Source organism: Pipistrellus kuhlii, unplaced genomic scaffold (assembly GCF_014108245.1).
Source record: "Pipistrellus kuhlii isolate mPipKuh1 unplaced genomic scaffold, mPipKuh1.p scaffold_m20_p_24, whole genome shotgun sequence".
NCBI classification, from domain to species: Eukaryota; Metazoa; Chordata; class Mammalia; order Chiroptera; family Vespertilionidae; genus Pipistrellus; species Pipistrellus kuhlii.
Genome location: NW_023425523.1, coordinates 5,241,595 through 5,267,728, shown reverse-complemented (window position 1 = coordinate 5,267,728; position 26,134 = coordinate 5,241,595). Strand labels below are relative to the sequence as shown.

General features: G+C 47.9%; 1 protein-coding gene across 5 annotated transcripts; it reads right to left on the bottom strand.

The window, feature by feature from the left end:
* Window positions 1-1,304: 1,304 nt before the first annotated feature.
* On the bottom strand, window positions 1,305-21,308 carry CLCC1 (chloride channel CLIC like 1). Of its 5 annotated transcripts, none has more exons than XM_036452616.2 (11): window positions 21,184-21,308; window positions 12,823-12,963; window positions 12,370-12,453; window positions 10,998-11,105; window positions 9,985-10,206; window positions 9,437-9,577; window positions 8,182-8,275; window positions 5,533-5,630; window positions 4,688-4,834; window positions 3,137-3,475; window positions 1,305-1,727 (listed from the first exon to the last, which is right to left on the bottom strand). In XM_036452616.2, the coding sequence occupies exons 2-11, from the start codon at window positions 12,949-12,951 to the stop codon at window positions 1,488-1,490; spliced, it is 1,602 nt and encodes a 533-aa protein (XP_036308509.1). In that variant the 5' UTR covers window positions 12,952-12,963; window positions 21,184-21,308; the 3' UTR covers window positions 1,305-1,487. The 5 variants fall into 5 exon arrangements, with proteins under 5 accessions (XP_036308509.1, XP_036308511.1, XP_036308510.1 ...); XM_036452618.2 differs by lacking the exon at window positions 21,184-21,308 and adding an exon at window positions 20,878-20,900; XM_036452617.2 differs by lacking the exon at window positions 21,184-21,308 and adding an exon at window positions 19,223-19,244.
* Between the last annotated feature and the right edge of the window lie 4,826 nt (window positions 21,309-26,134).

Below are 26,134 nucleotides of genomic sequence, written 5' to 3'. Positions count from 1 at the left end.
ATAAAATATATTAAAAAAAGAAAAAAAGAAAACATTGTTCAAAGCCATCAGAAAGCAAATGCTTTGAATAAATTTTTTTCTGAAACACACACCTGGAGGGCACCTTTAAGACTACTCCCGACTGGCATCATTCTTGGAGCTGCTGAACGTCACCTTTACTGTGATAAACAAAGGCTCCTAAATGTATGTGAGACTGGCTTTCTGGCTAGCTCCAACCAGCAAACATGTTCTAGCTACCAACCAGCAAAACTTATAAGTTCCCCTCTCCCCCCCAGTTTAAAGTAAGGGATAGTTTTAAAAATCAGAATAACTAATTTAAAATGTTGACTGTATCACCTGTCTGTAGTTAGGGAAAACACCCATTCCGTTTTCCCCACGGCATTCTCCTCCATGTGCAGCCTCTAAAAATGAGGACTGTGCGCCCTGGCCACATGGTTTGCTGGGATGTAAGATACTGTCACAGCTAACAGCCCGCGCTGCTGGCGTTCTGAGCGCCCTTCACCACGTGGGGAGAACAGAGCCACTCCGACGCCACTCCCTACCTGAGCCGAGATTACCGCACAAGCTGCCCCCACTGTCCCCCGCGATCTCCAGCCTGTCCGAGGTGACAGCAGCCCCAGCAGCAGCTGTGAGTTAAGATGTAACATGAGACTCAAAGCCACTCTGATGGGGCGCCGCCTGCAGACACGGGTGCTGATGATGCAGGCCCACGGCCTGGGAGATGCTGCAGGACATGAAGAGTGAACTGGGCTCCAGTGGACTTTCCTTAAAAATGGTTTGTGAGCCCTAGCCTGTTCGGCTCAGTGGATAGAGCGTCAGCCTACAGACTCAAGGGTCCCGGGTTCAATTCCGGTCAAGGGCATGTACCTTCGTTGTGAGCACATCCCCAGTGGGGGGTGTGCAGGAGGCAGCTGATTGTTTCTGTCTCATGGATGTTTCTAACTCTCAATCCCTCCCTTTCCTCTCTGTAAAAAAATCAATAAAATATATTTTTCTAAAAATGGTTTGTGAGTGCCCACCCCTCTGGGGTGCCGTGCAGTGAACAAATCAGTCTCCAGACTGAAGCAGGTATCACAGGACTCACCAGGCAGCACACGCTTTGGTTCCCAGGCCCTGAACAGGCCTGTAAACAAGAACACTTCCTGTTCAATGTCCCCCATTCCTATCGGCTTCCTTAATTACTCGGCATCAGCACTGCCTGCCATCCTGGCTCACCTATGAGACCTTGTTCCACAATTAATACTTCAAAACTCTATGGGATGTACCTTAACATCAAAGAGAATACATAAGACAGATAAAAGAAGTTAAATGAACAGAAATACGTCTGTTAATTCTGACTGTCAGTAAAAATATTAACGCTTAGGTTGGCACGTTTTTGGAGTAAATGTCAGAAACCTGTAGTGAACAGCTGTGAAGAGTGTACATTACAAGATTCTTGACGGAAAGATGGCCTCCAAGCTGTGGTGCGAGTCAGGGCTCCTCTGGCCTCATGGGCCGCCGGCCGGGTCCCTCCCGCCTGCTCCCACGGTGGCCGTGCTTGCTGGGTGGGGCGTGCCGCCCTCCTCAGGGCTGCCTGTGTCCTGAGTCCTGAGGGGAGCCTTTCCCGCTGCAGGGCCTTCCGCCATCCCTGGCGCCCCCTGGCCAGGGCCGGGCTCAGGACTCCGGCTGCTCTCGGTGCTGCCCTGTGCCGGCGCGCTCTCTCCCGGGGCTCCCTCAGTCTCTCTGGCCTAGAAAGCACAGAAGCACATTTTGTTCCAACTGTTTCCGTAACGATGAGAAAAGCTGGTAACCATGTCTAACGAGTTTCTGTGCAAATCTGAACCTAATGCTGGGCTGCAATGACACCTTCAGCCTCAGGGACCCCGTGGGGGAGCGGGACACTGAGGACACGGGCCGTCAGGCCTGGTGCCTGGTGAGAGGAAGCACCTGACAAGCAGGTGCTGAGCACAGACCAGTGCCTGATGCTGGGGGCACTGCGGGGACAGACCAGGAGGACCCTCCCTCACCGGGACTTCCGTTTCGGTTGGGGAGAGAACCGGCAGCAAACACATTAGCAAAGCATCACCTGGAAGTGGGCTGAAAGGGGCTCAGTGAGGAGAGGCGTGAAGGAATGGAGAGGCTGTGGGGGATGATTCCGGATGGTGAGCACCAGGCCCAGAGGCTCTGAGTGCAGCGAGGGAGCTGGGCGGCAGCAGGAGAGGTGGGCTGGGCAGGGGGCCCTGGGCCACGGGGACAACTTGGGCTTCTACTCCACGTGCGGTGTGACGGGAAGTCACAGGAGGATTCTCAAGGTGAGTGACAGGGAAGCCTTATAAAGCCGAGGAGCACCTCCAGTTTCCATGCAGATTCCTGCTTATAAGGAACTGCGTGGGGAGGACATCTATACATTCCTCAGCTCTCCTGTGTTCCTACCATTTTCCAAAGCTTTACACTCGCAACTTAAACTTTGTAAATGACAATGCAAATTCCTCTCAAACAAAAATGGAAATGTCGCCTTCGCTGGTTTGGCTCAGTGGACAGAGCATCAGCCTGCAGACTGGAGGGTCCCAGGATCGATTCCGGTCAAGAGCCCATACCTGGTTTATGAGCTCAACCCCCAGCCCTGGTCGGGCATGTGCAAGAGGCAACCAATTCATGTCTCTCTCACATGGATGGTTGTCTCTCCCCCTCCCTTCCACGCTAAAAATCAATGGAAAAATATCCTGGGTTAGGATAAACACACACACACAAAAGGAAATGTCCCTTTAAATAATGGTGGGGAAAAGGCCTCATCATCCTGCAGGTCAAAAGCAGTCACCAGCCAATGACAAATCGGCAGGACGAGGTTCTTGATCCCCGTCCCCTCTTCCAGCCAAGACTCGGCTCCTGTGGGTCGCCGGCGCTCGGGGAGCCTTCCCTCTCCCCCCAAGGCGGAGGCGTCGGCCATGCTCAGGCCCGGGAACTCTAGGAAACTCCCTCTGTGCTAACAAACTTGCTGAAGAGACTCACAGCCATCTCACCTCTTCTATGGAGACGCACTAACTGACCAGCGAGGGGAGAGTGGCTAAGACACAGTGGGATGCAGCTGGAACAGAGCAGAGGGCAGCGCGGCCACAGCGCCGGGCCTAGAGCGAGGACAGGAAACGCGCTGACTTACACTGCGCGCCTCGGGCCGCTCCGGCGCCTCCGCGTCTGGAATATCCGCCGCCCGGAGCACTTCGGGGCTCTGGCGGCCAGTCTGAAAGCTCCCGTCCACAGCTCGCTCTCTCCCAACATCTCTTCCACCCGCACACCGCCTTCCGTGAGGGCCCTGCTCAGAGGCACCGATCTGGCCCCGAGAAGCAAAACCTGCATCACCTGCTCCGCCACGGGCTCCATAGCCAAGCTCCTGCTGCCGGTGCTTGTCACCCGGCTGCAGAGCCGGGGCGGGCTCCCGGGCCGGACCGCCGATGAGTCGCAGCATAAAGATGGACTGTCCAGCACCGTAGCAGAAGCTCTGGAAGGAAGAGACAGCGCGTTTCTGAGGACGTGAAGGCTCACTTACACTAGAGGGGCTGTTCCTTCGAATGCGGACAGGATTACATAACTTGCAGCATTTGTAGACACAGCCATGTTCATTGATCTGTTTGTTCTTTTCATTACAAGGCTCTTCTTTAATACGGGGCCAGAGGAGCCAACAAAAATGGAGAAATCACTCAGTATTAAGTAGACTTCTCAAGCAGCTAGAGTTTGATTGAATTATAACAACGGCAGTTGGCTGCGTAGGAATTTCCATGGGAAGACACTGATCACTGCACAGCTGCTGCTACATTCACCCATCGCCTACGGTAAATGCTGAGACTGCTCAGCTGAGCACGGTCATGCAAACATTCTTTAGTAGGTTTTTTCCCCCAACACAAATGTGGCTTAGCTCCCGCCCCACAGGCCCTGAGGGGCAGGCTGTGGGCCCGCTAGGCAGCCGTTCGCCGGCCCTGGAGTGCGGGGAGGCCCGAGACGCGGGCGGGCTCTCCTCCCAGCGCTCCGTGGGGTGTACTGGCGCCTCTGGCTTCAGTGCCGTCCTCGCTGAAGGCGCCTGGGCGTGTGTGTGCGCAGAGCGGCATTCTAAAGTGGCCCCATGCACTGAAGGGCCTTGGGTTTGATTCCCAGGCAAGCATGTAGGGAAGGCAACTGATCAATGTTTCTCTTCCCCCTTTTTCTAAGAAAAAACAAAACAAAACAAAAAAAACAATGAAAACCTGTATTTGGGCCCTAGCCAGTTTAGCTCAGTGGTTAAGAGTGTCAGCTCTCGGACTGAAGAGTCCTGGGTTCGATTCTGGTGAAGGGCACATACCTTGGTTGCAGGTTCCCTGGGCCTGGTCGGGCCTGTGCAAGAGGCAACCATGTCTCTCTCTCACATTGATGTTTCTCTCTGACTCTCCCTCCCTTCCACTCTCTCTAAAAATCAATGGAAAAATATCCTCGGGTGAGGATAAAAAACACACACAATTGACTGTGTGTGTAACACCACGGGTGCAAAGAACCAACTGAAAGGAGGGTCTTTTCTAAGTCCCTGCCATGGCACCACAATCCAAGCTGAGCACCATCCTGCTGAGAGGCCCACACGCGGAAGCACGCACACAGCGGTACCCCCAGAAGTCCCCTTTCCAGCCAGCAGGCGTGACCTGGCCGGATTCCCCCAACGCCTTTGGCCGTAAGGCTCTGTACTGACCACGGCTGCCAGTGCCATGACGATGAGCACGGGGATGTGCAGGACCCCCGGGATCTCCTTCATGAGCGCTCTGATGAACTCGCCCATCCCCTTCCCGACGTACTTGAGCGGCTCCACCACGAAGTTGGTGAGCGTCACTGCCAGGGCCTAGAAATGTAAAAGCAGCTTCATTTCCCCTCCCACGACAGGCACACAGAATGCGCCCAACGCCCGGGGCAGAGACCCACGTGACACAAGTTAAAATGCTGTCATAGGCCCTGGCTGGTTTGGCTCAGTGGACAGAGCATCAGCCTGCAGACTGAAGGGTCCCAGGTTCGATTCTGGTCAAGGGCACAGGCCTGGCTTGTGGGCTTGATCCCCAGTAGGAGACGTGCAGGAGGCAGCCGGTCAGTAATTCTCTCTCATCATTGATGTTTCTCTCTTTCTCTCTCCCTTTCTTTCTGAAATCAATAAAGATATATTTTTAAAATAAAATAAAATGCTATCATATGCCTTGAAAAATGTGAAAAATCACTGCAATGGAAGTATATTCTTTCTAGAACAAAGGTTATTAGCAAAAGACTAAAAAAAAAAAAAAAAAACCTAACAATTTTTGCCCTGGCCAGGTAGCTCACCTGGTTAAAGCGTCACCCTAGATACACAAAGGCTGCAGGTTCGATCGTGTGTCCAGTTAGGACACACACAAGCATCAACCAATGAGTGCATAAATAAGTAAAACAAATCAATGTTTCTCTTGTGCTCCCTCTCTCAAATCAATAAAAATTAAAAACACCTGCAATGTTTAACATATGCAAGGGTGTTTGAACTTACTTTGTACATGTAATTTTCACAGACATATCCCATACCTTTGTTGGTGGTACCAACAAAACAGGGTTGACGAGTAAGAGCTCGTAGTATTTCTGGCACGGGTCATCCTTATAGGTCCACGTGCTTCTGAACCATTCTATTTGGAGAAACGGACAAAACACGGAGTCATTTGAAGAGAGCTGCTCCTCTTCCTGAATAAGACAGTATTTTGGTTTTACCCCGCCACCACCAATCGATTTTACAGTGTTACAAAACAGACTCCCTGTGATGCCAATTTACAAAGTGTTTCATTGTATGTCCAAAATGTTTCTTTTAAAGATCCATTCAAATCCTATAATCCTATGCAGGTAACAGATTATGTTACAAAGATTTCTAAAAGGGGACTATTTGAAAACTGGGAACTGAGTGAGACTGTATGGAGGTCCCTGTCCGGGCCGAGCCCCTGGACGGTGAAGTCATGCCTCCACCGCAGAGGGCACACAGGCCCCCGTGCTCCCGCTTCCAGCTGCCTGTGCGCCCTCCATAACCTCAGCCTAAAAGTCAGTTCTCTCTAGTGCTCCCCGCTCTTTTAGTCAGGCTCACAGTACGGACTGCTTGTCCACGAAGCAGGCTGGGCTGGGTTAGTTCCCAGAATGTCTTAAGAAACATTAATTTTGGGCCCTGAGTATAGAATCTGCTCAGGTTCTGTTCTGGATCAGTCGTCAGGGACTTGCATTTATGTATAAAGTATCTTTGAACATTAAACCATTCCCACTGCTAGATACACATAACTACAGGCAGTCAGCATTACTGAAAATGTTTATTAAATATCTGAACAAAAAAACCTAACTTCCCCTAGTTAAAAAAAAAAATAGTAAAGCTACAGTATAAGATTCGTAAGTCAATGTGAGGAGATGAAGTCTAAGAGGGTATTCATTTATGTGAGAGATTCACTTCTTTAATGAACTGATGCTGAGGACCCAGAGCGGGTGGGACCCTGTGAGGGGCAGGGGCCCGGTGTCCTCGGTGGAAGGAGGGAGACAGGCCGGATTGTCAGCGACTGCACAGCGTCTGGTCCTGCCCCGTAACGGCACATGGACACAGAGCTCACTGTCGGAAACATAAGACTCTGTTTTTTAACAGGAATATTTTTAAATGCTGCTTATTAGCTTGACTTTATAAATCAAAACCCTGGCAAATATTTTTTAATATTTCCTTGTTATTTAAGAAAAAATATATACACCTGTTTGTTCAATAACTCTAAAAAAAATCCCCATTTATCTCGCCCCTCCTCTTTCTTCCTCTTCCAATCATAAGAATGAAATAAGGGAAATAGAGTAAAAGCATAGAGTACATAATTAAAACGCATGATATATAAGAAAGGGCAAAAGTAGGTTTACAGTTTTGAGTAATCGAAGCAGTTTGTTCTTATATCATTATTTATTCACTAGAGGCCCGATGCACAAAATTCATGCAATGGGCTCGGCCCCCACAGCCCCAGCTGCCTCGGGCCCACCCACTGTTGTTTCAGAAGGTCATTCTGGAAGGTTGTTCTGCCATCCAGTCAATTAGCATATTATTGCATAGGATTATTTTATTACGTTGTACTACAACTGTTTTTGCCCAGCCTATAGACCAAGGACCAGCAGAAAACCTGAATTGTGAGAATTAAGTTTTATCTACAAATATACCCTGTTTCCCCCAAAATAAGACAGTATCTTATATTAATTTTTTCTCCCAAAGTTGCGCTAGGTCTTATTTTCGGAGGATGTCTTATTTTCGGGGAAACACGGTAGTAAATGTGTTTTGTTTTGTTTTTATAATTTAGCACATTCTAAATAAATAATTCAAGATGCCATTTGATAAATTGTGGACGATGCATAGAGTTGCATTTTTATATGTCTATGTAATCATACTGATAAGCAGAAAAATGACATCCCAAGATACATCATCGATTTATATACATTAGACACAAAAGTCAGAAACTTGGGTTAATTCTAAGTATTCTTGCTGTTTCAAGCTATCAATTTTAAGACAATTTACTTCTCCTTACCATCTATGCTTGAAAATGATCAGCTACTGCCATAATAAAGGCCCTTTACTAGGGGGTAGTGAAGAGTGCAAGGGGTCAGAAATATGGTGACGGAAGATTTGACTTCAGGTGGTAAACACACAGTGCAATCTTTAGATGATGCATCACAGAACTGTACACTTGAAACCTATAAAGTTTTATTAACCAATGTCACCACAACAAATTAAAAAATAAAGTCATGTCCTAGCCGGTCTGGCTCAGTGGACAGAGCATCAGCCTGTGGACTGAAGGGTCCCAGGTTCAATTCCAGTCAAGGGCACATGCCCAGGTTATGGGCTTAATCCCCAGTAGGGAGTGTGCAGGAGGCAGCCAAGCAATGACTCTCATTACTGATGTTTCTCTCTCTCTCCCCCTTTCCCTTTCTCTCTGAAATCAATAAACATATATTTTTAAAAATAAAGTCATAACAAAGGATCAAAAAGTAATTTATAATTAACAGGACTGCCTCTTCTGGATTCACCTTGGAAACCTCGGTCTTCCTGCTGGTTCTTCTGCTAAAGAGTCAGCCCTGGAAAGCCTCCTTCTGCTACTCTATCATTCCTCTGTAATTTCTAATATGTTTTCTCATTCTCAAAAATTCTACTCAAAATAAGGCCCCGGGACCAGCAGCACTTACCCCAGAGGCTCCCAGACCAGTCCATCTTCTCAGCACACACGTCGTTGAACGGCTCCATCTTGGCGACTTCGGCCTGATGCTGCGCGAAAGACACCTGCCCAGCACCGGGGCGGTGAGCGCTGCCAGCAATGACGACGCCCACACCCAACCCGCAGACCAGACACCAGTTGTTCAGAAGATTTTAACACAAAAGGTGCTCCTCTTGTTTCTAAAGAGGCTCTTTCACTCACGGCCAGTGTCCGTGCTTCGAGCCGATTAAGAACTGGGAGCACTGCTTCTTACGGAAGTACTTAAGATGAGGAAGGAGAGCCTTGTCACTCACTTTAAAAAATTAGTTCAAATATGGCTCCCACCACACCCCAAAATATCGCTGCTTATGTTCATGCTGCTGCCCAGTGCCGGTCAGACGGGGTGTGCTTTGGCCTGTACGCGGTAACCATCCTTTATGAATTACAGCCCCACGGAGGTCAGTGAGGTGCACATGTTCACCAAACAGCCTTCCTTCCTTTAAGTTTAAAGAATTACAAGTTCTAGAAGCTGTGGAACTTACAGCAAAAGGCTTTAGAGAGTCACAATGGTCTAATCCGATGAATTCATTAACAATATCAGGCTGTTTGACTCCCCTGCTAGACAGATCGGAAATTGTCCTGTAACGATTAGGCCATTGTGACAGGAACGGCACGTCTTTAAATTCCTATACATAGCACAGCATGGTCCCCATTTCCCTTAGGATTAGAGTCAGGTTAGGGTTCAGCATGATTTCAAGTTTGAAAGACTTAAAACTTAGAAAAATCCTGGTAATGACGATCCCCAGGTGTAGAGACAGGTGTGTGTCAAAGTTAAACTTCTCTGCACTTCTTTAAATTCTCTACCTTAAACATACTATGTTTGCATTCAGGAAACAACCCAACTTTTAAAAACTAGTACTTTGATATCATTTCTAGCAAAGAATAAAACATATCCCAAATCACTAAAATAAGATTTTTTTAAACGTGTCTACCTCGCTCTATTCCCATTTAGCTGTTCAGACCACCTGTCAGGAGCTGGATTATTAAAATTAGAGTGGAACGTTTGCCCCCATTACCCAAACACCTGGCACAGCCAAGCACCTGCCAACTGCACCCCAGCCCCATCCCAACCACTGCCTCCCAGGCTCATTGAGGCAAAGTTACATACTAACTACAGTACATGGGTTATCTCTTCTTTTATCAAGAAATATCACTTTTAAATTTTAAAACTTCCACCTAATTAATACCTTGTATAAATACATCCAATTCCATCCCATACTGATGAGGAAACTGATGAGCAAAACACGCTTCAACTGGGTGTACCAACGAACATACGTCCAGAGCTCGGTAGCTACCAGCATCACGATGCAGAGCAGACACAGAAGCACCTCAAACAAAGAAGAGACAGTGGGGTCACTGCCGAGCCGTCCTCCCCTCCAAACCACAGCATCAACAAAAACTGGACTCAAATGTGCAAAATCGCCCTCACTGGTTTGGCTCAGTGGGTAGGGTCCCGGGTTCGATTCCTGGTTAGGACACATGGGGGTTGCAGGCTCAATCCCCAGTAGGGTGCATGCAGGAGACAGCCAATCAATGACTCAATCTCATCATTGATGTTTCTCTCTCTCTCCCTCCCTCTCTAAAATCAATAAAAATATATTTTTAAAATGTGCAGTCATTTGTACCATTTTGCTGAAAGTTCGAGTGACTCAGTGCAGGTTCTCCTCACAATTATGGTGAAGTCTGAACAGTATTTTTCAAAACCTGTGAACCGTGCCCCCCTCACGCAGCCTACCATAAACACATCGTATGGATCCACACCAAAGGAATCTTCAAATCGCCACCTCCATCTTTCAAAATCATGAAATTTAAAATTAATTAAAATATCACTGAGAGCATCATCCAGGGCGCCTGGCAGCGACTCTTCCCCACTGAGAAACTTCTCTATTTCTCTCAAGGTCTGTCTTTTAAGGATAATCTCGGCATCGTAATGCATGTCTCCTCCGTTTTCATCAGGCTGCGTTAAATTTGCCAAAAAAAGAAACAAACAGGAAAGAGAACTTTATTATATTATCCAGTGAAACGTTTCGAGACAAAAGCCAATTTGGAAGTAAATATATAGTGAGTTCACAATATTTCACATGTAGCGTAAGGGTAACAAGGCCCACCCGTCTGTCTCACAGGCCACAGGAAAACCTAAGGTGATACATGTGAAATATCAAAGTGTAAAGCCATGCACACCATGTACATTTTACTAAGATAAGCGGCTTCTTGCCCTCCGCAGCAGTTAGCCTGTGACGTCACCCACACACCCAGGAGCCCGTACGGAGCCCGGCTCCGGGGGGCGGGCAGGCAGGTCCCTGCGAACAGCGTGCACAGCATCCACCCCGCCACGGCGGCACCTGCACAGGAACAGCTCCGGGGGAACTCCTTAGACGCATGTCCGCTTCCTCATCATCAAGATGAGCAGTGTGGAAGGGGCAGAACCAGCAAAAGCCAGGCGGAATTTCCTCACCAAGCCAGGAGTTTAAGCTTCCAACTGTTTGGTCAAGTTCAAACAGCAAATTTAAAACAGCCCCCACCCCCAACTGAATGAAATAGTTGGGCAGCGCACAGGGCTGAGTGAGGAAACCCCCGTGAAGGAGAAGGAAGAGGGGAGAGGAGCGGCCTGCACTGCCTCCCTCAACCTCTGCACGAACAGGAAGTGTCTGCTCCGGCACAGTGGCCCCCTCACTGCTTTATATACGGAAATTAATAAACACCGAAGACACCCACTACACTGATTAGCACCACACCACCAATACTCACAAGTCCAAGCTTTCTGGCTTCAATTAAAACCTTATTGAGGTATCTCCTAAAAACAGGATTGTTTTGACTTTCACAGTCTTTCCTCTTTTTCTTTTCACATTCATCAATCTGTAATCACACACCAAAAAAAGCAACAGTTAGCATCAAGTTTAATGGATGAGTCAAGTTTCTAAGCTAGTGGCCCCATCAAAACCCAGGGAAAGCACTACTTGGTTTTTCACGTTTTACTGATTTTGAGAGAGAGGCAGGCAGGGAGAGAAACATCAATGTGTGATTGAACACTGATCAGCTGCCTCCTGCATGACATCACGCCCGCAGTCTGCGCATGTGCCCTGCCTGGGAATGGAACCGGCAACCTTTCAGCGCACAGGACGACACCCAACCGAGGGAGCCACAGCAGCCGGGCAGGCGCTGCCTATTTTTATTAAAAATAAAAATAGCTCGCAGTACAATGGAGAGCTTGCCTGCTGCCTGTGGCTCTCTCTTTGCAAAGGTCAAGTAGACAACAAATGGGGAACACGCTGGCCCCGGCTCAGCCGGCCTCACCACAGCGGTGGTTCCCACAGCACAACTACACCCAAACCCCGGGACCACCCTGACTCCTCTCCTCTCCGAGCACTGCCTCAGCCACCAACAGGAGGGAACGAAGCACCGGCTACCACACACCCACTCCACGCGCCCTGTCTGCCGGAGGAGCCCTGCGCCTCTGAGCTGGGAGCAGCCCGTTTCTCCATCTGCTACATTTGCCGTGAGTCTACTCTGCTCTAGCACTGTGACAGGTGGCAGCGAACCAGAATGAGTGAGACACATTCTTTGTCCCAAGAAATTCTTAGTCTGGTAAAGAAATGATCATAATATAATGAGATATATGTCATTACAGGAAGATAAAAGCATTATTTAACAGAAAGACCAGAGTAACTGCTTAAAAAACCAAGGCTAGAGTAAGCAAAAACAACAACGACAACAACAACAAAAACAATACACAGCTGATCCTTGGATAACATGGTTTGAACTGCTCAGGGCTTATGTAGATTTTTTTTTTTTTTTTCCAACAAAGGAATTCTGTACTCTAAATGTATTTTCTCTAGCTTACTTTACTGTAAGGATACAGTATAATATATCTCACACAGTATGTGTTAATCAACTGCTTATGTTATCAGTAAAGCCTCTGATCAACAGTAGATATTAATAGTTATGTTATACAAGGATTTTCAACTGTGTAGGGGGGTTAGTGCCCCCGGACCCCGCACCCTCCCGTTCAGGCATCAGCTGTATACATAAATTGCACAGTGCATAGAAACAAAAACCATGCCAGCGAGCACAGAAAACAGAGAAATCTGACATATAAAATCCATGAATGGAAAAATCTAACCTTCTGAAGGACAGAATCCAGTCTGCTGTAACATCCCGACAATTCATCGGCGTCGGACGAGCCAGCGCTGAGCTCCTTTCTCACCTGCGGCAGACAGAGAAAGATTTGTTTCCTTACAGTTCACTTGTAAAAAAGTCTGTAAGTGGAGATTAAAATTTTAACTTCTCCATTTTATAACTTTTCTTGTTATATTTTCCAACTAATACAGTTGGAAATCCACCAAAAAAGTAGGAGTCTCAAATTCATATATCGGCCAAGAATGAAAATCTAATTAGTTTGCCACCTGATGGGCTTTACAGTCATTCCAAACAGAATCACGCAGGTGGGGTGAGACATCCCAGGCTGCTGTCATGGGGCGCCTGTGTGACTGCCAGTCACGGCCACGGCCTCCCAGCTCTGAGTAAACCCACGCCGGCAGCCTATGCCCCCCGAGCCAATGGGCCTGCCACGCACCTGCGACTTCCTCATTGTCCCGGAGGCGGCATCGTAGTTGAGCATGTCCGTGGGGTCGATCCAGTCGTCATCATGAGCAAAGCCAGCTACCAGCCACAGGCATTCACAAAGGAGCAGCGAACACAGCATCCTGCAGGGAGGCTAAACACACGTTTTAATAAGTGTAATAGTTATTTTTAGAATAAATTATAACTGTCTACTTCCTTCTAGTGCCAAGATAATGCTTTCTTTCTGAACTAAAATAAAACAGTAAAATGATGTCCTATATAATAAAAGGCTAATATGCAAAATGTCCAACCGCCCACAGCCCCTCCCCCATTCGGACTTACCCCCAAATGACCCCTCCCCAGCCCGATCCATCAGGCAGGCCGGCTGGACCCCACCAATGCAAGATTTCATGCACCGAGCCTCTAGTTCACACACACACACACACACACACACACACACACACTCTTTCTCTGAGACAAAAATAGGGATTTCCCATATGATTCTGTAATTCCATTCCTAGGTATGCACCCGGAAGAAATGAAAATGTGTGTCCACACAAAAACTTGTAAGCAAATATTTATAGCCACATTGGTCATGAAACAACCAATCGTCCAAGGACCAGTGAACGGACAATTAGTGCGGCTCAGACTCTGTGAGGCCCGGGCCCAGGCTGCCGAGGCGGATATCTAGACAAGAAGTATCATTAGGCCACAAAATAAAGTACTGATACATGCTGTGATGTGGCTGAACATGTGAAAGAAGCCAGTCACCCTAAACCATATGTTATATGATTCCTCTGACACAAAATATCTGGAGCAGGCATATCTGCAGACACAAAGGCTGGTACTGAGGACTGGGATGCAGTAAGGGGCAAAGGGTGGCAGTTATGTGGTACACGGATTTTTTTTTGTAAAAATTATACAAAGCTGGCCGAGACCGGTTTGGCTCAGTGGATAGAGCGTCGGCTTGGGGACTGAAGGGTCCCGGGTTTGATTCCGGTCAAGAGCATGTACCTTGGTTGTGGGCACATCCCCAGTAGGGGGTGTGCAAGAGGCAGCTGATCGATGACTCTCTCTCATCGATGTTTCTAACTTGCTATCTCTCTCCCTTTCTCTCTGTACAAAATCAATAAAATATATTTTTAAAAATTTTAAAAAAATTATACAAAGCTGATAAATATCTCTATGACAATTCTCAAAACCACTGAATTGTAAACTTTAAATGGATGAATTATATAGTATGTGAGTCATTTCTCAGTAAAAGTGCTTAAGAACAAAACACACAGGTATTTTAACTAAATTGTCCCATCCACCCCAATTTTTTTTGACAAATGGGAAATAAAGGTTCAAAATTAAGATTCAGACTCGCATCAGAACGGCAGAGTAAGTAAACACTGCCCTTGCCTCCTCCCACAAGCACATCCAATTCGCAGCTAAATGATGGAGCAGCCTTCTGGGAGCCAGGTGCAGACGATGGTGAGAGGGCCTATCACTAAAGATAAAAGGTGCACATCGAAACCAGCAGGGGGCGGGCTCCCACACCCTGGTCGGTCACTAAGAAGCGGGGCCCCTGAGGAGGAGGAGTCCCAGCCCACACCTGGCTCCCCAGGCCGGCACCATGCTGGGAAGGGAAGCCCCCATAACATCGGGTTGTAAAAACCAGCGGGACTGCGTCTGAGGTGGACAGGGCTGCTGGAGGCCTAGAAACTTCTCTTGAGGGGCCATGCACACACTCCCCTGCTCAGACTCACTGGCCCTGGCTTCCAGTGCGGGGCGGGGGAGAGACCTGGAAGAAGCCCAGCAACACGTGGGGAGAGACTGAATCGACTGGCTGCAGGGGGCGGGCTGGGGGGAGAGGGGGACCAAGCGCTGGCAGGTGTGGCCACTGCTCCGCTGAGCCCTCCCCGTCCTCAGCCTGCGGGCACAGTGCGCGCTCACCGGGCTACCTGCCCCACCTGGTGACTCCCGAGATCTCCCCCTCAACTCCTGCCCAGCCCGTCACACAGGTGGCTGGCTCGGCTCGGCTCACTGTGGACTTCCCTGAAATCTCTCAAAGGTCCACAAACGCCAAGCAAGCAATGGCTGGCCTCCCCTCCTTTCCCCCTCGGTGTTAGATTAGTTTCAGGGGTATAGCGCAGTGGTCAGACCACTATGCACTTTACACAGGTTCACCTGGTATTGCCAGCACCCACCTGGCACCACACACGGTTACTGCAATATCACTGACTGTTCTCTGTGCCCAACTACCTCTTGCCGAACGGCCCCAAACTCAGCGCAAGCGGCAACCAGTCTCACCTTGCATTGTAACTCCCATCAGGTGTCCCCACGCCTGGCACAGCTCAGCTGGGCTGGCCTGGACGTAACTTGAACTCAGTGGCCACAAGCACGGCACACGGGCAGACGGCCTCAGCAGACAGTGGTGCCAACCAAAGGCCCAGGGCTCAGCCTGCAGCACAGCCTCCCGCAGCACCTCCAGGCCCCCACAAGCGGCAGCCAAGCCCAGGTCACACTGGAGCTCCCACAGGGGGCCAGGCTGGAGGCTGACCTTGGCCTGCACCAGAGCCCCTCCCCAGAGCCTGCAGAACCCACACCCGGCTAGCATCCAGCCAGCTCTACAAACGACTTCTCCCTGTAGTCATGGCAGCCCTCACAGCTGACTCAGCTTGAGGGTCAATCACACCCACTGATGTACAGCAACCAAGACTCAATTCAACTAAAGCAGGCGAGCACGCACAAGCCACGCAAAGGCCACTTCGGGAGCACCAGGCCCCGGTGACCAGGAGACCGCACCAGTGGGCCCAGAGAACACCTAAGACACAAGGCCACCCGCCAGGGCAGGGAGACGCCGCAGACCTACCTAGCACATGCAAACACACACGGATTCAGCCAAAAGGAGGAAACAGAAACATGTCCCAAGTGAAAGAATAGGACAAAATGCCAGAAAAAGAACTGAACAAAATGAGACGAACAATCCACCAGACACAGAGCTCAACATACTGGTTATAAGGATGCTCAATGAGCCTAGGAGAACAGATGAACTCCGTGAGAACCTCAACACACAGAGAGAAACAGTAAAAAAGAACCAGTAAGAAATGTAAAACACAGTAACTGAAATGAAGACTACATTAGAGGAATCAACAAAAGAGCAGATGTGGCAGAAGATCAAATAGTAATCTGAAAGACAAGGCTGAGAAAACACCAACTGGAACATTAAAAACAAACAAACACAAAGTTTTAGGAAGCTCTGGGGACAATGTCAAGCAAACCAAAAGAAGAGAGAGATCAAGGAATTGAAAGCCCATTTTAAGAAATAATGGCTATAATGAAAAAAGATAGAGGTAGATATAAACAAATGGAGGAATATACTGTGTTCATGGATTGGTAGAATCAACATTATTAAAATGTCCATACTACCCAAAGCAATCTATAGATTCAATGCAATCCCCTTTAAAATACCAACGGCATATTTCACAGACTTATAATAGAACAAACTCTCCAAAAATTCATATGGAAAAAAAACCCAAAAAACAAAAAAACCCGAATAGCTGCAGCAATCCTGAGAAAGAAGAGCTAAGTAGGAGGGGTCTCAATACCAGACATCAAGCTGTATTACAAAGCCACTGTCCTCAAAACTGCATGGTACTGGCACGTCCAAGGACATAGACCAATGGAACAGAACGGAGAACCCAGAAATTGACCAAAGCCAGTATTCTCAATTAATATTTGGCAAAGGAGGCATGAACATACAATGGAGTCAAGACATCTCTTCAATAAATAGTGTTGGGAAAATTGGACAGATACATGCAAAAAAATGAAACTTGACCACCAACTTACACCATACATAAAAATAAACCCAAAATGAATAAAGGACTTAAATGTAAGCCAGGAAACCATAAAAATCTTTGAGGAAACCACAGGCAGCAAAATATCAGACATATGTTGTAGCAATATCTTTATCAATACAGCTCCTACAGCAATGGAAATTAAGGAGAAGATAAACAAATGGGACTATATCAAAATAAAAAGCTTCTGCACAGCAAAAGAAACCATCAACAAAACAAGAAAACTCACTGCATGGGAGAACATATTTGCTTATGTTATCTCAGATAAGGGTTTAATCTCCAAAATTTACAGGGAACTCATACAACTTAACAAAAAGAAGAAAAACAATCCAATCAAAAAACGGGTAAAGGACCTAAATAGACACTTTCAAAAGAGGACATACAGAGATTAAGAGACATATGAAAACATGCTCAAAGTCACTAATCAATTGAGAGACACAGATCAAAATGACAATGAGGTACCATCTCACACCTGTCAGAATGGCTATCATCAACAAGTCAACAAATGACAAGTGCTGGAGAGGATGCGGAGAAAAAGGAACCCTCCTGCACTGCTGGTGGGAATGTTGCTGTTATGGGCACAATATTTCAAGTACCCCTATTACAAAAATAATATTGTAACAGCTATGTACGCAGGGGGGAAGGGGTACTTGAAATATTGTGCCCATAACAGCAACAAACAAACATCAAGCATGATGTTTCTCTTTCTCTCTCAAATCAATAAATTTTTTAAATTGTTTTAAACAGACTGCTTATAAACATAGCTTGGTGTATATATAAAGCACATGGTAACCACAAACCAAAATCTACAAGATACTACTATACAACAAATGATAAAGCAAACCAAACATGACACTACACAAAGTCATTAACATATAAGAGAACAGAGCAACAGAATTAAGAGGGGGAAAAAGAGAACCACAAACACAATTCATAAAATGCAGACAATAACTACATACCTATCAAGAATAAATGTAAATGGATTAAATGTAAATGGACATAGGGTGACTGAATGAATAAAATAAGACCCCTACATATGCTGCCTAAAACAGACCCACTTTAGATCAAAGAGATAGAAAGTAAAGGGATAAAAAAGATATTTCAGCCCAGCGCCAGGTGTTGCCAACCTACGGCTCTAGAGCCGCATGTGGCTCTTTTGAAGCTTTACCGCGGCTCCGACAACTTGCAAGCCTGTGTGAAAATGAGTCTTACAGCCCTGATGTGCTGACACTGTGCACTGAGGTTCAGAAGCAAAAATCCCATTAACCAGGTAAATTAAATATTTTAATTAGCTATTAATTTGCAAAAATATATTTTACATCGTTAAATGAAAAAGTCCTCTTTTTCTTCAGATTGACAGCTAACTGCACGATCCGGTATATAGCATTAAGGTAAGAAACAATACATGCAATGTCATATTTGTTTTAAATGTCGCAATGGTTTTGCGGCTCCCAGGTTTTTTTTTCCTTCGGAAACGGGTCCAAGTGGCTCTTTATGTCTTAAAGGTTGCAGACCCCCTGGCCCAGCCCGTGTGGCTCCGAGTTTGAGTGTGGATCTGTGAACCAGGAGGCAGGTCAATTTCCAGGTTTCAGCCTGAATCCCCAATAGGGGGTGTGCAGGAGGCAGCTGATCAATGATTCTCGTCATTGATGTTTCTCCTTCTCCCTTTCCCTTCCTCTCTGATTAATAAAAACATATTAAAAAGAAAAGATATTTCATGCAAATGGAAACAAAATCAAAACCTAAAATAGCAATACTTATATCAGACAAACTAGACACAACAAGAGATGAGGAAGGGTGTTTCATACTGATTTTAAAAAATGAAGCTAACAAGAGTATAAAACTCTTATAAACATCTACACACCCAACACAGGAGCATCTAAATATACACAGCAAATACTGCAGCTATAAAGGGAGAGATCAACAGTAATGCAGTAACAGAAGGGGACTTTACAATCTGTTGCCATCAATGCATAGGTCACCTCGGAAAAAACCGACAAGGACACTTTAGGTGGCACATTAGATCAGATGAACCTCATTGTCATTTTGGGCACATATCACCCAAAAGCAGCAAAATACACATTCTTGCCAAATGCACATACATACGACATTTTGCAGGATAGACCATGTCAGGCCACAAAACAAGTTTCAATACATTGACAAAGGTTTTCAAGAAATGGAAAAAGGACAGCTGACAGAGTTCACATCATTCTGTGGATCAGAGGGCGGTAAAACAGCCGCGTAGAAAGCCCGGAGTGTCCGTGTGGAAGGAGGCTGGCGACTCGGAAAAACAGCCCCATCGTGGGCCTAACATTCGGGGAGGGGACTCAGGAGGCTGGCAAGCCCCTGAGTTGTGACCACAAGCCCCACAAAGTCACACTATTGACAGCCATGTTCCCTTTTCAATAATGACCAGAGCTAGGATTGGCAAAGCAGAAAGGATGAAAGACCCATTAGTGGAGTCAGCTGGTCGGTGATTTAAGGCTGGAACTTACCATTGGTTTCACACTGACTCCAGCAAAGCTGCATCTACACCTGCTGGGTACCGTGTCACAAACAGATTCTGGTTACGTCTGCGGTGGCCTGGGAGTCTGCGTTCCCAAAAGCTCCCAGTGGCGGCAGAGGTGCTTGCCCACAGACCCCGCTTTGAGACATGTTGAGGACAAGTTACTAACCATCATGCATTGGTTTAGCTTAATGGTGGCACCTGTCATTCTACTAATTATTAGTGAATAGTCTCCCTACACCAGTTCCTATTTTTTATCACTGTCCACCCTCATTATAATATATTATAGCAGCAGCTAGTCCTCGGTGGGCCAAACACTGCTTACATTCATTCAATCCTCACAAAAACTCTTGGAGGTCATACTGTTATCTTCATTTTAAAGATTAGGAGCCAAGTAAGGTGCCCAAGCCGACCCAGCTACTAAACGATGGAATCCAGGCTGGCCTCCGTAAACTGCCCCTCCAGGGGCACGATGCCAGTGGCCTTGAGGGGCTATCCAGAGAGGGTGGGGAGGACACTGCTGGGTCCGCATGTCTACACAGCTGGAATTTTCTGAGTGGCTTGGGACCTGAGGAACTAGACTTGAGATCTCCAAAGAGACTGCCAGCTACTCAGTGGAAATAGATAAACTCAACAAAAGGAAGACAAACAATCCAATTAAAGATGGGCAAAGGACCTGAACAGACACTTCTCCAAGCGACATGACAAAACGCCCCATGTCACTCATCATCCGAGAGATGCAAATTAAAACTACAGTGAGGTATCAGCTCACACCTGCCAGAATGACTTCCATCAACAAATCAAAAGTGCAGGCGAGGATGTGGAGAAAAGGGAGCCCTAGTACACTGCTGACTGAAATGCAGACTGATGCAGCCATTATGGAAATCAGTATGGAGCATCCTCAAAAATTTAAAACTGGAACTGCCCTATGACCCAGTGATCCCACTTCTGGGACTATCTCCTAAGGATCCAGAAACACCAATGAGAAAGAAGGTATGCACCATGTTCATAGCAGCACTATTTACCATAGCTAAGATCTGGAAACAGCCCAAGTGCCCATCAGCAGATGAGTGGAGAGAAAAGCTGTGGTACAGCTACACCATGGAACACTCTGAGCTGTAAAAAAAGGAGGATGTCTTACCCTTTGAGACAGCATGGAGGGCCCTGGAGAGTGGGATGCTAAAGCGAAATAAGCCAGTCACAGAAGGAAACATCGCATGATCTCACTTATATGTGGAATCTTAATGAACAACATAAACCAACTGAATAGAGGCAGAGGCATGGAAGTACGCATTGCCCAAGATCACAGACCACAGTGCAGTAGGGGGCCGGGAACCAGGTGGAGGGGGCCATGGGAGGCATCCGTAATACTCTCCACAGTGAAGGTAAGTTTTAAAAACTTGGCCAAAATAAAGTTTTCATTAAAGAAAAAGAAGTATCCGATCTCAATGAATGTACACGTTTAATGAGAAAGACAAAGCTAATGTGAAGAGTCAAATTCCGTATTAACGGAGCAGGACCAGGTGTTTGGAGTTCCGGGCGCGTGCGCACGCGCAGTCTCCCGGGCCGGCTCCCTGGGCTGAGCCGGGCGAGGCCAGCGGGCGCCCAGGTGAAGGCGATGGCGATGATGCAGCGAGTTCGAGTCCGAGGTCCACAGCACCACCACCTCCGTCTCACAGAAAACCTGGCTCATTGTTTCACCACCTGCTCCTACACTTGCCTCTAACTTCTCACATTCAAATCAGATTTGGAGTTTTTCAAAATCCACCAAAGCCCGGCTCGTCGGGAAGTGGTATTTATTCAAGTTTTCTGAGATAACCCAAAGCAACAAAACTCAACGTCCATCCGGGTCGGCTTCGCACCCGCTCGCCCCGCTTCCCCAGGCCGCTCTTTGAACCCGGGAGCCCGCAGCAACGCGCAGCACCCGCGCTGAGGCAGCCGCCTCGGCCTCCCCGCCGCCCGGGGCCCCGCCGGGCCCCGCCCGCAGGCCCGCCCGCCCGGCCGCCGCGCGGGCGGCGACACTCACGCCTGGGGTCGCCGGCGGCCGCTCCGGGAAGACGAGTTACCGCCCGGACGGCGGGAGGAGGAGTCCAGCGCCTGCGCGAACCGCCGAGCTGCTTCAGTGGACGCCGAGCCTCCGCGCGCCCTCCTCGACCTGCTCGGCCCGCAGCTGTGCGTCCTGTCCGGGCGCGCCGCTGATTGGCCCGCCGAGGGGGCGGGGCCAGGCCCTGTGGGCGGGCTTTCCGGCAAGGACTTTTGGAGATTTTTCACCTGCAGAACGCTCTGCAGGTGACTCCCTACAAAGCCAAACGTATAAAACGGAGATGAAGGGTGTTTTTTAAAACCTTGACTTATTTTATAACTCCTAATAGTGTAACTCAGTAAAACCCGGAAAAATATTTTAAGCATTATATTTTGTCCCGACCCGCGGGACAACAATGGGGGCACGCAGGAACCACCTAAGAGAATGAATCAAACAAGGAACGCGAAAGAATGGAGGCAAGACAAGGTTCTGATCAAGCCTCAGTTTTATTCTCTGAAATGGCTGTATTTATACAGCAGAGACAAAGGGGGGCAGGGCTGCCCATGTAGGGGGGTCTTTGGTATGGCAACACAGGACTAATTGCCAGAGGCGGTGTGACATTCCAAGGTGCAATATTCAAAGGCTGGGCTATCTAGGGGGGGGAGGATCAGGAAGGGGAAGAGGCAGGAAGACAGGAGATGCTAAGCCCCAAGTTAATCTTATCTTCTGGCCAAGCCCTCAGGGCACCACACAACCTCTGCTAGAAGGAACTTAATTCTATTTCCTTAAGACTGAGTTGCTTGCCTCAACTCTGCTAGCTCCCAACATCTCCTCCCTTTGTCTTAATTGAAGGTGGGCCTTAACCGATTGGGGGAGTAGTGACCTGGTTCCTCCCGTGGGCTTCCCAGGCCCACCAGTGTTAGTGGCTCTTGGTATCTTTTGGGGAGGAGAGGCAGATCCAATTGGATTTGTATTGATACCAACCTCTATGCAAACCAGGTATGCTCACAGGGAAATCCAGAGGGGGTCGAAATTTTCCCGTGACCTTCCCTTGGGAAGAGGGGGTCGGAAAATTTTTTGGACCTTCCCTTGCAATGCTTTGCTCTGCACCCATATCGGTACCCATACCTTTCTCCCAGTGAGGAGTAGGTAAGCATTCCTCTGGTCATCATGCTGTCCCCGCAGGGAGGGAGCGATGGTAAAGTTCATAATCTTGCTCATGGTCAGCTACGGCTAAACGGTGGTAATGTACCTGGATGGGTTTGGCCAAGATGCTGTCAATGTGTTGTTTTACAAAATCTGTTAACCTCCGAAAAGCCCAGGGGCCAAAGGATAGGATTAATAAGAAACCTATGAGGGGGCCCAGGATGGGGAGAAGGTAGGGGAGAAGTCCGTTTAGTCCGCTCCAGAGAGGGTTCTCGAACAGTTCTTTCCGCCACTTTCTTGTCTTGGTCGATTCCGGCCTTGTTGGCGTAGAAACAGTAGCGTTCCTGTAGGGCTAAGCATATCCCTCCCTGCTCTGCTCTGAGTAAGTCTAACCTTCTCCTATTTTGTAGAACAACTTCAGCTAAGGAGTAAATTTGGTCTTGGAGATCATTAATGATACTAGAGAGAGCTTGGACATCATTGATTACTTGATTAGATAACTTAGTATAAGAATGTACAACCACTCCTAGCCCCACATTATTACTGAATCTGATAAAACTCTTTTGGTTTATGCTTTCTTCCACCTAGCTGACTTGGAGGCTATTGTACAGGAGGCCTGATGCCTTTCGCCTGCTGTACGATCTTCTGCATCACAATTTAAAAATTTTTAAAGTATAAAAAGTGTTACGAAGCGAGTCCCCAAGAGATGGACCACCGGAGCCAATTTGATTAAGCATGCTAGAATTTATTACAGATTCGAATCTGGACTCAAACCATGGCTGACGCAGCAGCCGGTAAACACCCAGGTGAGAGCCCCGATGGAGGGGCAGTCCCTCCAGAGCGCTCACACAAAAACACAGACAAACACACACCTACCGCGGCCAGTCAGGCTCTTCGGAATGGGGGTCCCTCATGGTCCTGGCTGGGGATTCCAGTCATGATCCCCAAGGACCACCAGGGAGCCGAGTCCGATGCAATAAACAAAAGAGCCATCTCTATGCTAGCATAGGCTATCCCACTCATGCTGGCAGCATGGCGGAAGAGAGCGAATATCACCCAGTCCAGGAGTTTTATTCAGGTCGGTGATGTCACTGCCTCGGCTAACCCTGATTGGCCCCTCAGGACTAAATTCTAAAGACTGGGGACGGCCTGCAGGGTTGGTTCCCAGTCACATCTGCTTGACATTAGATGTGGCCCTTATCTTGCCCATAATACAAAAGCAGAACTAAAGGTTATCTACAGTTTCTACCCCTGAAGCTACTGAGTCAGTGGGAGTCAATCTCCTGTAACTACCCTATTGTTCAAGCAAGCAATCGAAGGTAGAAGTCAGACAGCAGTTTTTACCCAAGTATGAGTGCTACCATATTTCATTCCCCACTGGTTTTTATGTACATGAGTCAAATCATTGACTCATCCTACTTCCTTGCTTTCCAGTCCCCTAGCACATTTAGCCTTACTTAGCCCCAGACTTTCTCACTGGTTAGCAAAAAATGTTTTTACAGTTACCAAGACCCCTAGTAACACAGTTCCCATCAGTACTGTCCTCACTGAAGTCCAGTTCCCTCCTACAGGCATGAAGTCTCCTCCTGGCCTGCATGGAGCCCAGGTTAGGGATCTCACGGTGAGGCTGCTGGTTGCCAGGATCCAGGTTGTTTTCTGTGCAGGAGCTGGGAGTGGTGTAGCCAGGTCTGGGTGCCGTCTACTTCAACAGCTGTGGGCGTGCTCAGGATAACAGTGTAGCTCCCTTTCAGGTTGGGGTAAGTCCTTGGGCAGTGAACTTCTTTACCCACACAGAGTCTCAGGGCTGGAGGGGGTGTACAGGGTCCACGGGGTGGGGGGCACTGGCAGTGCATCTGGAACAAGCTTATGCATGGCTTCTGGGTAAATTGCAGAGCCTGTAAGGACTTGAGCAAGGGAATGGTTATGAATTCTAGCTTTCAGTTTCTCCCTGAACCCAGGAAGGATGGAGGGAGCTCTACCATACATGATCTCAAAAAGAGGGGGGGAACCTCTCCCGTTAGAGGGTACACCTGGCCCATAAGAGGGTGAAGGGCAGGGGGTTGGTCCAATTTTCACCGGTTTTCAGGACAAATTTAATTAAACTTTTTAGAGTTCCACTCATGCCTGTCCTAAGGCTTAAGCTATACTTTGAGATACCTTGCTACAAAGACTGTGCTGTCATCTGATCCTATGACTACTGGCAGCTCGAATCTAGGTATAATCTCCTGGAGTAATTTCTTTACTAAAGAGGCAGTTTCTATTCTACGCTTCAACCCAATCTGGGAAGGTGTCTATAAAAACTAGCATGTACTTATACCTTAATGCTGGTGGCTTAATCTCTGTGAAACCAACCTTCTAATGCTCTCCTAGGGAATTTCTTTGGGGCCCAAATTCCCAGAGGGTCCCTCTATTCTTGCTTAGCATTTACCTGTACACAGACAGTACTTCTAGTGACTATGCTTTTACCTTACTTAAGCTTCGTAGTATCTGCCTCACAGAAGTTCAGAAGTCTTGATGATACCTAAGTGGGTAACCTGGCGTGACTGGGCAACTAACATTCGACTTAGAGCCAACAGTCTGTCATCTGGTAGGGTCCACCAACCATCTGGTCCTTTGATGACCTGCTTCTGTTCAGCCAATTCCTCCTCTTCTTTGGTGTAGAGGTTGGGATCCGGCAGGGTTACTAAGACTTGTAAAGGCCCCACTGGTTTTTGGGCATCTTCCTTTGCAGTTTGGTCTGTGGCTCTATTTTCTCTGGCTTCAATTGTCTCCCCTTTCTGATGTCCTTTGCAGTGCACTATTGCAACTGCTTTTGGGAGTCAGATGGCCTCAAATAAGGCTAAAATAATGTCCTTTCTGGCTGGAGTTGGTAACCCTCTTTCCCAGTGAATGGCACAGTGTCCCCATCAAAGGCCTCAATTAGGGCCAAAGGTTTACTGATGTTCCTCTGTTCAGGAACTGTGCCCAAATGGTATGGTCCAGGGTGACTACTGCTGTTCCTGTATATCAGATCCCATCCTGAACATAACTGCTCCCATCAGTGTACAGTACCTCATCTGGTGATGACGGCAGGACATCTGTCAGTACTGCGTCTGTTACCTGTATGCAGTCATGAATGGGTTCCTCTGGATCATCTGGAAGCAGGCTGGCAGGGTTGATGGCCAGTGTCTTATGGAACCGGATGCAGGTCTGGTCCAGGAGAAGAGCTTGGCACTGGGTGATTCTGGTGTTTGACATCCATCTCTCTGGAGCACCCGAAGGGGGGTCTCAGCGGCATGGGGTGTTGTCAGGGCTAGCTCCTGGCCCAGAGTCTGCTTTCACCAGCAATGCTGTGGTGGCCACTGCCCAGAGGCACACTGGCCACTCTGCTGCCACAGGGTCCAGTCTCTTAGACAGATAGGCCACAGGTCTCTTCCAGGGACCTAGAGTCTGAGTGAGAACCCCTTTGGCAATGCCTCTTACCTCACTCACGTAAAGGTGGAAGGGCTTCGTGACATCTGGCGAGGCTAGGGCAGGTGCTGAGACGAGAGCCTTCTTTAGCTCCTCAAAGGCCTGTTGTTCTACTTCAGTCCAGTTCAGCGGCTGCGTTCCTCCAGTACGTGTTCCTTCTTAGGTCTACAGTCCTTCTTGATGTCCAAGGAAAACAGTCAGTTTGTCTGGTGGCTCCCTGGACTGATATCTTCCTAAAGGTCCCATTGGCTCTGTCAAGACTGAATAAACTGCCCAGTGCTCACCAGGAAATTAATAGCTTTGCCTCTCACTTGTAAGGTTACCCTTGGGGGCTTAATTGAAAGGAACCCTGGTCCTA

Coding starts and splice junctions, on each gene's coding strand:
- CLCC1 (XM_036452616.2), bottom strand. CDS start 12,951: ATGCTGTGTTCGCTGCTCCTTTGTGAATGCCTGTGGCTGGTAGCTGGC. Junction 4,835..5,532: donor TGTTGGTACCACCAACAAAG/GTATGGGATATG, acceptor TTACATTTCTAG/GCCCTGGCAGTGACGCTCAC. Junction 3,476..4,687: donor TCATGGCACTGGCAGCCGTG/GTCAGTACAGAG, acceptor TCTTCCTTCCAG/AGCTTCTGCTACGGTGCTGG.